At 44.0% G+C, this 15653-nt stretch overlaps 1 protein-coding gene across 2 annotated transcripts in view; it reads right to left on the bottom strand.

Moving 5' to 3' along the window:
* ARHGEF39 (Rho guanine nucleotide exchange factor 39) overlaps positions 1–15653 on the bottom strand; it is a 94514-nt gene that overhangs the window by 35287 nt on the left and 43574 nt on the right. For both annotated transcript variants that reach the window (XM_054031898.1, XM_054031896.1), the window contains 4 exons: positions 15294–15388; positions 13845–13965; positions 6145–6263; positions 3449–3519 (listed from right to left, as the gene is read on the bottom strand). In XM_054031898.1, coding sequence (XP_053887873.1) covers positions 3449–3519; positions 6145–6263; positions 13845–13965; positions 15294–15388 — 406 coding nt within the window. The remainder of the gene's footprint in view (positions 1–3448; positions 3520–6144; positions 6264–13844; positions 13966–15293; positions 15389–15653) is intronic.

The following is a 15653-nucleotide window of genomic DNA, read 5'->3' as shown; positions in this document are numbered from 1 at the left end:
CACGATCCATTGTCTACAGCCAAGCTCTAAGATATAACCGCATTTGCTCCAATCCCTCGGATAGAGACAAGCACCTACAAGATCTCTATCAAGCATTCTTAAAACTACAATACCCACCTGCTGAAGTGAAAAAACAGATTGACAGAGCCAGGCGAGTACCCAGAAGTCACCTCCTACAAGACAGGCCCAACAAAGAAAATAACAGAACACCACTAGCTGTCACCTTCAGCCCCCAACTAAAACCTCTCCAGCGCATCATCAGAGATCTACAACCTATCCTGAAAGATGATCCTTTACTCTCACAGATCTTGGGAGACAGACCTGTCCTCGCTTACAGACAACCCCCCAACCTAAAGCAAATACTCACCAGCAACCACACATCACTGAACAAAACCACTAACCCAGGAACCTATCCTTGTAACAAACCCCGATGCCAACTCTGTCCACATATCTATTCAAGTGACATCATCATAGGACCTAATCACATCAGCCATACCATCAGGGGCTCGTTCACCTGCACATCTACCAATGTGATATATGCCATCATGTGCCAGCAATGCCCCTCTGCCATGTACATTGGCCAAACCGGACAGTCTCTACGCAAAAGAATTAATGGACACAAATCTGACATCAGGAATCAAAATACTCAAAAACCAGTGGGAGAACACTTTAACCTGTCTGGTCATTCAGTGACAGACCTGCGGGTGGCTATATTACAACAGAAAAACTTCAAAAACAGACTCCAAAGAGAGACTGCAGAGCTAGAATTGATATGCAAACTAGACACAATCAACTCCGGTTTGAATAAGGACTGGGAATGGCTGAGCCATTACAAACGTTGACTATCTCCCCTTGTAAGTACTCTCACACTTCTTATCACACTGTCTGTACTCGGCTAGCTTGATTATCACTTCAAAAGTTTTTTTTTTTTTTTCTCTTAATTAATTGGCCTCTCAGAGTTGGTAAGACAACTCCCACCTGTTTATGCTCTCTGTATGTGTGTATATATATATCCTCAATATATGTTCCATTCTATATGCATCCGAAGAAGTGGGCTATAGTCCACGAAAGCTTATGCTCTAATAAATTTGTTAGTCTCTAAGGTGCCACAAGTACTCCTGTTCTTCTTTTTGCGGATACAGACTAACACGGCTGTTACTCTGAAAGGTAAAATAGCCTCTCTACTCCTCCTCAAGATTCCAGTTTATGGATCCCAGGGTTGCATTAGCTCTTTTGGCCACTGTGTCACACTGGGAACTCATGTTCAGCTGATTATCCACCAAGCCCTGCAAATCTTTTTTAGAGTCACTGCTTCCCAGGATAGAGTCCCCCATCCTGTAAGGGGTTATTCTTTGTTCCTACATGTATACATTTACATGTAGCCATATTGTTTGCTTGCGGACAGTTTACCAAGTGTAGATCACTCTGTCGTCTTGATTATTTACCACTCCCCAAATTTGTGTGCTATCTGCAAACTTTCTCAGGGTTGATTTTGTTTTCTTACATGTCATTGATAATTATGTTAAATAGCATAGGGTCAAGAACTGAGGCCTGCAGGACCCCACTGGAAACAATAATGATTACCCATTTACAGTTACATTTTAAGACCTATCAGTCAGTTTTTTAATCAATTTAATGTGAGCAATGTTAATTTTTTACCATTCTGTTTTTTTAATCAAAAGGTCATATGGTACCAACTCAAACACCTTACAGATATATAAGTAGATTATGTCAACACTATTCTCTTTATCAGCCAAACTTGTAATCTCATAAAAAAGACATTAAGTTAGTTTGACAGGATCTACTTTCTATAAACCCATGTTGATTTACATTTATTATATTACCCTCCTTTAGTTCTTTATTTTTTGAGTCCCATATCAGCCGTTCCATTATCTTGCCAGGGATCAATGTCCGGCTGGCCATCCCGTTTTTTACCCTTCTTAAAACCTGGCACGACATTCGCTTTCTTCCAGTCTTCTGGAACTTCTCCGGTGTTCCAAGATTTATTGAAAACCAACATTAATGGTCCAGCAAGCTCCTAAGCCAGCTCTTTTACAACTCTTGGACATAAATTATCTGGACCTACTAATTTAAAAATATCTAACTTTAGTAGCTTCAGTTTAACATCCTCCAGATATACTAGTGAAATGGAAAGAGTGTTATCACCGTACGATGAAACTAGATCACCTGTTTTTCCCCAAATACAGAACAGAAATATGTATTGATCCCTCTACCTTTTCTGTGTTATTATTGATAATTCTACCATTTCCATCTGATAATGGACCAATACCATTGTCAGGATTCTTTTTGTCCCCAATATATTTTAAAACTCCTTATTGTCCTTCACTTTGCTAGCCATAGATTTCTCCTTGTGTCCTTTGGTGCCATTATCAATTTTTTACTAACTTCTGATTTATATTTCTTACTATCAACTTCTCTGTTCTTCCATTCGTTATATATAACTTTTTTGTAGCTGCCTTCAATGCCTCTCTAAACTATGTTTGTTTTTTAACCAGCATAGCTTTCTTCCTCAATTGTGGTTTTTTGGGCATCTAATAAGATGTTATTAAATGATTCCCAATGAGCATTCACATTTTTCTGATTAAATTCTTCATCACAGATAATTTGGCTCATGACTGTTTTCAGTTTTTTAAAATTGGTCCTATTAAAGAACTGAGAGAGAGAGAGGGAGTGTGTGTATATGTATAGAAACTGGTCTGGACTTTATTCAGCTTGCATATTATAAACACGATTAAATCATGATCTCTTGCATCTAAGATACATTAATTTTTAGTTCTTGATCGGTTCTTTATCTGAAGGACAAGACCTAATATAGAATTCTTTGTGTGTTGGTTGCAACACTTTTTGAATTAGGAAATCATCATCTATAATGTTTAGAAATCCCAAGGGTGTTTTAAGACTAGCAGCATGAGACTCCCAGCATGTTACTCAAATTGAAGTCCCCCATTATATCAGGTTTTTTCCTCTACATATTGTAAATTGGTGCATAAGGAAGTGGTCATACTGTTCCCTCATGTGACTGGTGGTCTGTAGCAGATATCAGCTAATACCCTAGTCTTGTGCTTTATCTGTTAGGACATTGATCCATAAGCATTCAAGATTATTTTCTTCTTAGTTATCAGTGACTTGGAAACAGGTAATGCCATTTTTGACAGAGTGCCACTCACCTTCCCCTTTTGCCCACTCAATCCTTCCTAAATAGGTTATAACCACTGATTTTAACATTCCAATTGTGCTAATAATCCCATCAGGTTTCAGGAAGTTGGGGTGTTTGGTCGGGGGGGGGGGGGGGGGGAGAAGAGAGAGAAGAAGGAAAGAAATAGTAATCTACTAGAGCTCATCACCGAAAAGGGTTTGAGGTCAGAGAGATTATTAAATTGTTAGCAAAGGAAATAATCCTGAACAAGGTTTGGGATCTACATCATACTTGCAAGGTACTGGAACTCCACACTATCCGGGCTGGTGTTCTCCATCAGGTCTCTGAACAAGTGCTTGTATCTAAGACAGATGGGGTAAAGTCACATTTCACGTACAATCACCATCAGCAGAATCTCCTACTGTGGACAGTACAAGAGATGAGAAAGATCCAGCCTTTGGAAAAGGGAGGACTAATCAGTCAGAGTCTTGAAGCACTTCCCCTCTCTCAAAACAGTCAGTTCCCCCTTCTTCTCCCCACATATACCATTGTTCTCCTGACCTATGTAGACCAGGAACTTGGGAATATCCAAAAGGGATTTGACACATATGCATAACAAAAATATCAATTATCCTAATAATAATTACAGTAAGTCCTCATCTAAAGTTGTCCCGGTTAACATTGTTATGTCGCTGATCAGTTAGGGAACATGCTCATTTATGCGCAATGCTCTCTTATAATGGCATTAGGCAGCTGCCTGCTTTGACCACTGCTTGCAGGATTCTCTGGAAGAGCAGCCCCTCCATGTGGGGCTTAGAACCAGCGCCCCCATCACCTCCCCTAAATTCCCTGTAAGGTATGTGGTTCAGCAGCTGCCCAGCAGAAGTTCAGCTGTCCCTCTGCCTTGGAGCTGCTCCCAGGAGCTTCCTGCTTGCTGGGGGAAAGGTAAGAGGGGTGCTGATATCAGGATGTTCCCCTGCTCCTGCCCCCTCACTCTGTATCCCCTCTCCACAAAGCAGAGGAGGGGGACAGGGCTCAGGGACAGAAAGGAGGGAGCTTGCTGGAAGCTGTTGCTTCCTGTCTGAACTGGCTGATCTGCTTAAAAGGGCAATGTACTTGAAGTGGGCTCAGTGTACTTAAAGGGGCAATGCACATATCTCACTCTCTTTCTCTCACTCATGCATGCATCCCCCCAGCACTTTGAAAGTCAGCACCTGTGCAGCCGTGCATGTGCTGTCAGAAGGAGGGAGTGGTGCGCTCCAGCTGGATAGCGTGGGCTCATCATCATGTTCAATTTTTGCAGGGAAGTGTTTGCAGCTACTGCCCTGCATCTATTGTGTTTCCTCCCTCCTGCCTCAATCCATGCTGCCTTGTAGAGCGTGAAGCTACATTAACAACAGTGTATTAACCCTTGAGGGCTCAGCCGAGTACTAATTTGTCATTTAGCAGCAAGGCATTCCCTGGGAAATATTCCACCCTCTTACTCCATCATCTCAACCAAGCTTCACAATCATTCATTACGGTGTACAATATTAAACCGTTTATTTAAAATTGTTTAAAACTTATACTGTATATGTATATAATGTCTTTGTCTGGGAAAAAAAATTCCCTGGAACCTAACCCCCCACCCCCACCCCATTTACATTCATTCTTATGGGGAAACTGGATTCGCTTAGCATCGTTTCGCATAAAGTCGCATTTTTCAGGAACATAACTACAACATTAAGTGAGGAGTTACTGTAGTGATTAACATTTAAAAAGGAATAATCATCATCACACTTCAGGTCTTAAACCAATCTCCAACTAGTAGAGGACAAGACCCAATGTGGTGGGCAAATTATCCAGCCTCTGCATACTACAGATGAAGTATCTGACAGTGGCCTCTGTCGAAAACAAATTACTGGACTAGATGGACCTCAGATCTGACCCAGACTGTCAATTCCTATGTTCCTACATCTCATGTCTACAGCCACCACCATGGTCCAGGAGACTAAAGTGTTATGGAGTCCCTCTCCCTGACTGAGGGATGCCCTGGACAAGTGAAATGCCCTCCCCATCAGATGTTTTGTTTACCTATCAGCATCAAAGGAACTATAAATGTACTTCTCAAACTGGAGTCTCAGCAAAGACCCTACATCTGGACTTCGCCATGGCTCCCCCAAGCTAAATTAGCCTCCAAACCGCCACATGCAGACAACCTTCTTCCTACCCATCAAGATGGCTGCTCTTAAAGGAAAGCCCTAAGCAGAATAGACCTGGATTACTGTGGCAGATATCAAAAAAGAGGAAAGGGTACAGCCTCTGATCAACCACAGAAGGTTCTATGGCTCTCTGGTGCCTCCATCTCCTCCTAAAACCATGCAGGTGCAAAAAGGGAGATACAGAATGTCTGAGAGACAGCAACCCTTATAAAGAGTGGGCAGACACAGAACCTATCAAACGGCACCACTTCTGCCGGTGTGAACCAACTTGGTGTGAACCAACTTCAGCCAATTTTTTCTTGTCCAGTTGCCAAGTCTCAGTCAGATGCTGGAAAGACAGAGACCCTACCCACTCAAATCTGGATTTAATGAGATTAGAGCCAGCACTCACAGCAACCAATTATGCCCCATTATCTCCCCTAACAATTTGGCATACTCAGTGAAGGAGTCCTGCAGCATCCACATGGGAGACCCTGTGGCAAGGCACCACCACAATCTGGGAATTGCTCAGGGGGCAAGAGCTTATGCCACTGAATGTCTTTCCACAATCTGGAGAGACCTCAGACAGCTGCCTACCTCCCTGTATCCCCACCACACACACACCTTGGAATCTGTGTGGACTGCAAGGGAATGTTCTGACCTGGGGTCACTACTGCCACTCTACCTCTGTCCACCAGCAACAGACTACAGTTCCATGGGGTCCCCTCTCTTCACCTCTGATTCCTAGCACCTAGTGCTAATCTTGGTGCTAAAATGACATCTGAAGGCTTAAAGCTGCTTCCTTACTGATGGAGCCTCTGCAGTGGCAGAGGGAGCAGATCCTCCAGCTGCCATCCCAGGAACTCAGGTCGAGACTCTTGAAGCTTCTTAAACCGGCAAAATGCCTTATTCTTCTTCACCTGCTCCTGTGTGTGACCAAGCAAAGATGAAACATAGGTTTGAAGTACCAGAAAGAAGCAGTATATTTTAGTAGTTTGAGCAGGGGGCCTAGAAAAGAACATTTACTTACCCTACAGTAACTGGGTTCTTCAAGCTGTTGGGAGCCACAGACTACATTACAGGTGTGCATGGACCTTACGCATGTGAGACAATTTGTTGCGGCTAGCAGTGTCCATCGGGATGGCACATGCCCCCTTATGCCCCCTCCCATATGAAGGCGGAAAGAGTAGGGTTCCCATGACCCTCCCTTGCAATCCAACGCCTTGATTGCTGAGTGATCTATCCTGAGTTTGGGTGTATTCAATATCATCATAAATGAGTTAGCCAACAGGATAGAGAGTATACTTGTAAAGCTTGTGGATGATACTAAGCTTGTGGAGGAGGTTTGCAAACACTTTGGAGGACAGGATTAAAATTCAAAATGCTCTAGACAAACTGGAGAAATGATCTGAAATAAACAGGATAAAATTCAATATGGATTAAGTATGATAGAGGCCTATAAAATCATGACTGGTGTAGAGAAAGTAGATAAGGAAGTGTTATTTACTCCTTCTCATAACACAAAAACCAGGGGTCACCAAATTAAATTAATAGGCAGCAGGTTTAAAACAAACAAAGGAAGTATTTCTTCACACAACTCACAGTCAACCTGTGGAACTCTTTGCCAGAGGATGTTGTGAAGGCCAAGACTATCACAGGGTTCAAAAAAGAACTAAATAAATAAATGGACGATAGATCCATCAGTGGCTATTAGCCAGGATGGGCGGGATGGTGTCCCTAGCCTCTGTTTGCCAGAAGCTGGGAATGGGCGACGGGATGGATCACTTGATTACCTGTTCTGTTCATTCCCTCTGGGGCACTTGGCATTGGCCACTGTCGGAAGACAGGATACTGGACTAGATGGACCTTTGGTCTGACCCAATATGGCCATTCATATGTTCTAAGGAAAAGTGCACAGTACTACATTTAGGAAGGAATAATCAACTGCACAAATACAAAATGGGAACTACCTACCTAGGAAGGATTACTGCAGAAAAAGATCTGGGATTATAGTGGATCACAAACTAAATATGAGTCAACAATGTAAAAATATTGCTGCCCCCCCCCCAAAAAAAAGTATATATCATTGTGGGACATATTAGCAGGAGCGTTGTAAGCAAGACACAAAGTTATTCTTCCACTCTACTTAGCACTGATAAGGTCTCAATCGGGAGTACTGTGTCCAGTTCTGGGCACTACTCTTCAGAAAAGATGTGGATAAATTGGAGAAAGTCTAGAGAGCAACAAAGGTCTAGAAAATATGACTGATGAGGAAAGATTGAAAAAAAATGGGTTTATTTAGTTTGGAAAAGAGAAGACTCAGGAGGGAAATGATTATAGTAGTCAAGTACATGAAAGGCTGTTGTTAGGAAGAGCATGATAAAATTGCTCTCTTTAACCACTGAGGACAGGACGAGAAGTAATGGGCTTAAATTGGAGCAAGGGAGATTTAGGTTAGAAATTAGGAAAAACTTCCTAAAGGTAAGGATAGTTAAGCACTAGAACAAATTACCTAGGAAGGTTGTGGAATCTCTGTCATTGTCTAATCTGTTCTTAAAAACCTCCGAACAACTGTCAGGTATGGTGTAGATAATATTTTGTCCTGCCTCAATGCAGGGGACTGGATAGATGATCTGTCGCAGTCTCTTCCAGTCCTACAGTTCTATGTTATCACCACGCTGATACCCTGCAGCGCAGCTGATTTCAGGATCAAGTGGAAAAAGAGTGAGAGATAGGAGGCAGAAAGGATCACACAAGGGAGGGGAAGACAGAGCAGGATCTCAAACATATTAGGTTGGGACCTCACTGGCGCAGCGATGATATTTCAGTGGTGATACTTGATCATTAAGGTCTGGTGTCATGACAACAATCCTTCTGCCGCAGACATGATGATGGTAAAAAGTTCTTTTCTCTCCTCTCCCCGAAGTCTTTTTAAGGACCCCCAAAAGGCAATGAGTAGAATAAGTCATCCTCATTATTCTTACAACTAATTAGGCCATATTTCCAACACACCAATTTTAGTTAATTGATTCCTGCTCTTCTTTTACACCAGTCATAATCTTAACACAGTACTTGAGCATTATCAGTAGACTCTTAGTTTAAATTAATTCAGTCTGTCTCCTTCTCATATCTTTTCTTAAAGAGTTTTATACAACAGATCATTATGACAATTCATAAACCTTTATCCACTTTTCATTGGTTAAGCTAACAATTAATGTAGGCCTGCTAGGCCTCAATTATAACAAATGGGACACATTTCACTAGAATGGAGGGGTGAGGATTCCCAAGGAGTGCAAAATTGCTTTAGACAATTTCAAGTGAGTGTAGGTAGATCAGTCAGTCCTCTTGTGCAATAATTCCAAGCTCTCAAAGGGCACGTTCTCATTTGTGGCTTGTACCTCTTGGGGGATACCCAAATCCTGAAGCCACAATTCTCTCTGCATGGTCACTGCAGTGGTTGTGGACCCAGCCATGATATCCAAGGCATCCACTGTTGTCTGCAAGACCATTTTGGCCAGCAATTGCCCTTCCTGTGTTATGTGTTTTAGTTCCTCTCTGCTCTCATGAGCAAGCTTAGCCACAAAGGGTGTCATGCTGTCCCTAGTCAAATCATATTTGCCCAGTAAGGCCTGGTAGTTGGCCACCCTCAACTGAAGTAAAGCCAATGAGTACAGTTCTCTTGCAAACAGATCTAAATGTTTGGGATATTTGTGTTTTGGTATGCTCTTGATAGAACTTGACCTCTCTTGAATAGTCAAGACAACTAGGCGCCAGGGTTGGCATGGGTATAAAAGTACTCAAACCTCAAGGGGGTAACTGGTAGGTACCATTTCTCAATTAGTTTTGATGTTGGTATTATAATGACTGTGTCTACCACAGAGTTCTCACTGGATCTAGGAGTCCTTCATTTATGGGAAGGGCAGGCAGGGCCAACAGAAAATGTCAAATAACTTGTGGGATTTTTCAGAGATGACTGCAGTCTCTATCGCCAAGGTGTCAAAAATCTGCACAAGGAACTCCTGAAAAGCCTTGAAATCATCCAGTGCCAGGTCTACCGTCTCATTCAGCAAAGATGAAGATAGATCCTTAGGAAGTGACAAAGGATATTGGCACACTTCTGAATCTTGCTCCTTTTGGTGCTCCAGTGACAGATCTTGCTAGGAAAGCCTCTTGAGTAAGTGGATTTTCTCCTCCTCCATAATGGCAGGCACCAGCTCCTTCAGGCTTGTGAAGGTGGGCCCCAATAGGGCCATGGTGGCATCCTGTATGTGTATCAGTGGCCAATGGGTTGTTGGCTGGATCAGTGGTTGAGCTCTGTAGAAGTTTCTCAGTGGCAGCCCTTATGGAACTTAGAGGGGAGCTAAGTTCCCTCTAAGCCCCATGCATCACACATCACCTCCATATTGGTGCACACAACAAAATTAATTCTTCACATGGATGTAAAAAATTAAAGGGAACACTGGAGGAGAAACAAGAAAAAAAGTGTGCTCTGGGGATGGAGAGGAATGGTACACCTCCTCCATAGGCGATGCTGTTGGTAGAGTGCTGTCAGTACCAAAATCTGTGTCAGTATTTGTGCATTCTGAGTCTGTTCTGCCAGAGTCGACATTGGCAGGGACACTGCTGGTAGTGGACCCAGCGGAGCCTGCTGCATCACAGTCTGCTTCTTCTTGCCAGTCCTCAACATCATGCAGGACCTGGCCAGCTTGTTTCCCTAACGTTTTCTTGTGCCTCTGAGAGGACACTAACCTCCTTCTCAAGCTCCCACTCCAGTGCTCAGAGAAGCCGATTGTTGCACTCTGCTTCGACTTCTGAGGTATCAACTTTAGTGTCGAGACTGTTAGTGGTTTCAGTACTAGAGGGAATGCCAGTACCAATGTCAATGCCGGCACCAGGTCTTGTCTCAGCGTCATTTTTCTCTGAGGAGGTCTTCAGAGTTCCCTGCCTCCTTGATTGATTGCTGGACAACGTGGGCTTGAGCATTAGAAGGGTCTTTGCTCCAGAAAAAAACAGGCTCTATCTGATCCAGGAGGTGTATCTTAGGACTTGACAGTCCTTGCGGAGAAAGATAGGCAGACCAAGCACCTGCTTAGGATATTGGATTCTCCTAAGCAGAACACACACCTGCTGTGCCTATTGTTTAGAGGAATTAGTCCAGAGGATGGGCAAGGCTAAAAACACCTGCGTTTAGAGTCCCACATTTTTAGTTCCTGTGTGTGTGTTGGGGGGGGGGGGGGGGGGGGAAAGCAGGGAATGTACAGGGTGGTCTGAGCAGCAACATTTGATTCAAACAAGTAATAGAACAGATTACGGTGATAGGTTGTTCTGAGGATACTCAGAAAATTTCGAGGTCTTCAAGCCCGAGCTAAGGTGTAGTGGGTGAGACACCAGCTGGATTCCATCTCGTTGCCACGGTGTAAAGAAGGAACTGAGAGAGGATCATAGAATCAAAGAAGATTGGGGTTGGAAGAGACCTCAGGAGGTCATCCAGTGCAACCCCCTGCTCAAAGCAGGACCAACACCAACTAAATCATCCCATCCAGGGCTTTGTCAAGCCGGGCCTTAAAAACCTCTAAAGATGGAGATTCCACCACCTCCCTAGGTAACCCATTCCAGTGCCTCATCACCCTCCTAGTGAAATAGTGTTTCCTAATATCCAACCTAGACCTCTCTCACTGCAACTTGAGACCACTGCTTCTTGTTGTTATCTGCCACCACTGAGAACAGCCTACCTCCATCCTCTTTGGAACCCCCCTTCAGGTAGTTGAAGACTGCTATCAAATCCCCCCTCACTCTTCTTTTCTGCAGACTAAATAAACCCAGTTCCCTCAGCCTCTCCTCGTAAGTCATGTGCCCCAGCCCCCTAATCATTTTTGTTACCCTCTGTTGGACTCTCTCCAATTTATCCACATCCTTTCTATAATGGGGGGCCCAAAACTGGATGCAATACTCCAGATGTGGCCTCACCAGTACCAAATAGAGGGGAATAATCACTTCACTCGAACTGCTGGCAATGCTCCTACTAATGCAGCTCAAATATGCCATTAGCCTTCTTCGCAACAAGGGCACACTGCTGACTCATATCCAGCTTCTCATCCACTGTAATCCCCAGGTCTTTTTCTGCAGAATTGCTGCTTAGCTAGTCGGTCCCCAGCCTGCAGCAGTGCATGGGATTCTTTCATCCTAAGTGCAGGACTCTTCACTTGTCCCTGTTGAACCTCATCAGATTTATTTTGGCCTAATCCTCCAATTTGTCTAGGGCACTCTAGACCCTATCCCTACCCTCCAGCTCATCTACCTCTCCCACAGCGTAGTGTCATTTGCGAACTTGCGGAGGGTGCAATCCATCCCATCATCCAGATCATTAATGAAGATGTTGAACAACACTGGCCCCAGGACAGCCCCCTGGGGCATTCCACTTGATTCCAGCTGCCAACTAGACATTGAGTCATTGATCACTACCCATTGAGCCTGACGATGTAGCCAGCTTTCGATCCACCTTATAGTCCATTCATCCAATCCATACTTTTTTAACTTGCCAGCAAGAATAACGTGGTAGACCATATCAAAAGCTTTGCTAAAGTCAAGGTACATCATGTCCATGCTTTCCCCATATGCACAGAGCCAGTTATCTCATCATAGAAGGCAATCAGGTTGGTTAGGCATGACTTGCCCTTGGTGAATCCATATTGACTGTTCCTGATCACCTTCCTCACCTCCAAGTGCTTCAAAATGGATTCTTTGAGAACCTGCTCCATGATTTTTTCCAGGGACTGAGGTGAGGCTGATCGGTCTGTAGTTCCCCAGATTCTCCTTCTTTCCTTTTTAAAAGATGGGCACTATATTTGCCTTTTTCCAATCGTCCGGGACCTCCCCCCGATCGCCACGAGTTTTCAAAGATAACGGCCAATGGCTCTGCAATCACATCAGCCAACTCCCTCAGCACCCTTGGATGCATTAGATCCAGCCCCATGGACTTGTGCATGTCCAGCTTTTCTAAAGAGTCCTTAACCTGTTCTTTCACGACTGAGGGCTGATCACCTCCTCCCCATACTGTGCTGCCCAGTGCAGCAGTCTGGGAGCTGACCTTGCCTGTGATGACCAAGGCAAAAAAAAGCATTTAGTATTTCAGCTTTTTCCAAATTATGTGTCACTAGGTTGCCTCCCCTATTCAGTAAGGGTCCAGCACCCCCTTTTATGCCCTGTAAAAAAGCACGAAGAGTCACTGGGAACATCCACCACCCTGATGGGATTATTCAAAAAATATCCGGTCCTGTGCATGAGACACATGTACACCTAGAGTGGGATCCAGACTGACACATACCTGAAGAAGAACCAGAACTCCCAAGTCCTATCTAAACCCATCTGACACCAACTGATTTTATGACATTCGGCGAGCCACTTCTCCCTCTCCAAGCCACTATTTCCCAGTTTCAGAGAGGGTAACTGTACTGACCCACCTCATAAATGTATGTGTGTGCATGAGAAAGATAAACTAGTTCTTATAAACACTTATAAAGCAGGGTCTAAAGTAGATATAGGAGTGAAGAGCTCACTAATTTTAGTGGCACTTATCACCAGCTTAATATGATGTGGAGATGCAGCTTTGCATCATCTTATGGTGACAAGACTAAAGACAAGTGTATCAGAGATATTCCTATCCTCCAAGGAGGCCAACAGAGTTCATGTATGCGTGCACCCAGAGGTGGGCAAAAGCACATCCTTGGTGCTTCCCACCTCAGTGTCTCCAGGAGTTGGGAAATCTGCATTGATTTAAAAATTTTAAAAAGTCAGAGGGAAAAGGGGGTCCTTCTGAGGAAGACTTTTATCCTTCATGCAATTTACCTAACTTTAGAATACAAGTAATTTAAAAGAGGATTTTATGTAAGACATACTACGTGTTTTGAGAGGGACTTGGCAAGAATGGAAGGGAGGTCTCTTTCCCCTCTCCTATAGGAGAAGGTAGATTTGAGGAGGTGGCAAAGGAAAGATATTCTAGCTGGGAGTCCCCCTGTCAGGGTTCTCTTGGTGCTTTACCCAGTAATGGGAAAGGCTAGGAGCTCTGGTAATTCTCCAGCCAAACACCAGCTCCTCCTTCCTAATGATCCCTTTTCAAATTCCCTTGCCTAGTGAGTCTGCACTGAGCCTACGCTCCTCCTTCCTAATGATCCCTTTTCAAATTCCCTTGCCCGGTGAGTTCGCACTGAGCCTACCAGAGGAGGAGCAGGAGCCAAATTCCCCCAAACCAGAAGGGAAACTCTTGATTTTAGAAGAGGAAAAGCTGTACTCCCTCATGATCCCCCTTTCTTTAAATCTCTAGTTTTGGAAGCGTGAAGTGCTAAATAAGTATTGCATATTTCATCATGGGCTGGGGGGGGGTGTAGGGGGGCAACAATTTGGAACAGGAAACAATTGGTCCCTCACTGCTATCTCTGGAATGAAAGAGGGGATATAGCTATGCCAGAAGAGTGGCATAACACAAGAAGAAGGGCAGAGGGGGCACTCACCTGCAGGGTTTTCTTAGCTTGCTCCAAGTTTTCAGCATAGTGGCCATACAGCTCCAGCTTCTGACAGAAACCCTCCAATCCTAGCTCCAAGTGTCCTCTCTCCAAGTGAAGCAGCAGAATCCTGTGTGCAAGGACAGCAGCTCACTGAGAGGGCTACATGATAACCAAAATTGCCTTGGCTCCCTCTAGTTCAAGCCCTGTTCTAGCCATCATTTTGGGGTCTGTCACCCCCCTCACACCCAGAAATTAAATCCAGGATACATACTCAAGGGATCCAGTGGGAACTAAACAGAATATTCTCTAAAACATTGGAAAACTCACTTTCTAGGGTTAAAAAAACTCTACCCAGCAAGTGATCAGCATGTGGGTAGGCATATTAATAGTTTAGTTTAATAATATAGTACCTTATATGTGCAATAGCTTATGGCTAATATTAAAAAAAAAATTAGAATCAACAACTCCAAAAAACAGAAACAAATTTTAAACACACAAATTAAAATACAAAATTAGCCCTTCTCTAAAATTAGTTACACCTGTAAAATCACCACCCGTAAAATGATATACGAAAATAAGAAAAAAAAGTATGAGGAGTACATGATTTCACTGAGGTCAAAAGTAGCCTCTCTTTCACATACTTTTTTTCTTATTTTTATGGCAGATCAGGTAAATAGGGGAACAGCCCAAATAACAAACGTTTTCAGGACGTAGCAAATGTTCTAATTTCTGAGCTGACATGGTAAAAAGCATCTGGGCCAGGAATGGAGACAAACTATATATTTCTCAGCTGGCAGTACAGGTTACAAGACAATAAACAGCATGATTAGTTTTCAACCTGGCTAGACTGAGATGGACAAAGAATTATGTCTCTCAATACCAGCTTACCTCCCTCCCAAATAGGCCATCTGTGTAGTATGGAAATGGAGGCCTATAAAGGCCCTCCCCTTAACAGACTGTTGTTTAAAATCCGCGACCGAGTCCCCAGTGAAGTGATCAGACAGCAAAGTGGAGTGCGGGACGTCATTGAGAGCAGGCATAGTAAAATGCGATGGGCCGGGCATATAGAGAGGCTCATTGACAATCGATGGACTGCAGCCTGTTGCCGAGTGGTACCCACGGGAATTGAAACGACCACTCGGCTGACCTCCAAAGAGATGGGAAGATTTTATCGTGAAAAGACATGGCCGCACATGGAGAAGGAAGGCCAGGATACAAGAAGAATGGAAGATGTGTTGTGATTGGCACAATCTATATGAGGGTGGAAGGACCGATCGATCAAGGTGTTTAAAATAACCAAATATTTCTCATAGCTAGGGACATTCTGGCTATCTGGATAGATGTGCACAGGTCAGCAGCTCCCTGGGCACATCTCCAAGCCCCACCAAGATTAGTTATCTCCCACCCACCCACTCTCCCACCCATGTGTGGTACTCCCTCAAGCTGGTCACTTACTGGCTGGTGCAATGTATGGATTCCAGGAGCCCAAAGATGACTTCCCGCACAGCTGGCTGCAGCGTCCCTTTGGCCTTCAGAATTGTCACAAAATACTAACCAGGAAAGAGAAGTACACAGAAGGGTTATACCCCACAGTCTACACAGGGAAGCAGCTACACTCAGCCTGCAGCAACGCCAAGAAACCGCAGACACCTCCCTCCCCCACCCTCAACAGCAGTGAAAGCAAGCATAAGACAGCTCCTACCCTACTGGCATCAAGAAGATAAGGCTATTCCTCAGTGAATGTCTTTCCCCATCACCATACACAGGTGATGAGCGCCCAAGGCAGCCCCACCACTACCCCCAGGAAAAGGTCAG

The sequence above is a fragment of the Malaclemys terrapin genome, chromosome 6 (genome assembly GCF_027887155.1).
Source record: "Malaclemys terrapin pileata isolate rMalTer1 chromosome 6, rMalTer1.hap1, whole genome shotgun sequence".
In the NCBI taxonomy this organism is placed as follows: Eukaryota; Metazoa; Chordata; order Testudines; family Emydidae; genus Malaclemys; species Malaclemys terrapin.
Note: the sequence above shows the minus strand (reverse complement) of the source record. Positions and strands in the feature narration are given on the sequence as shown.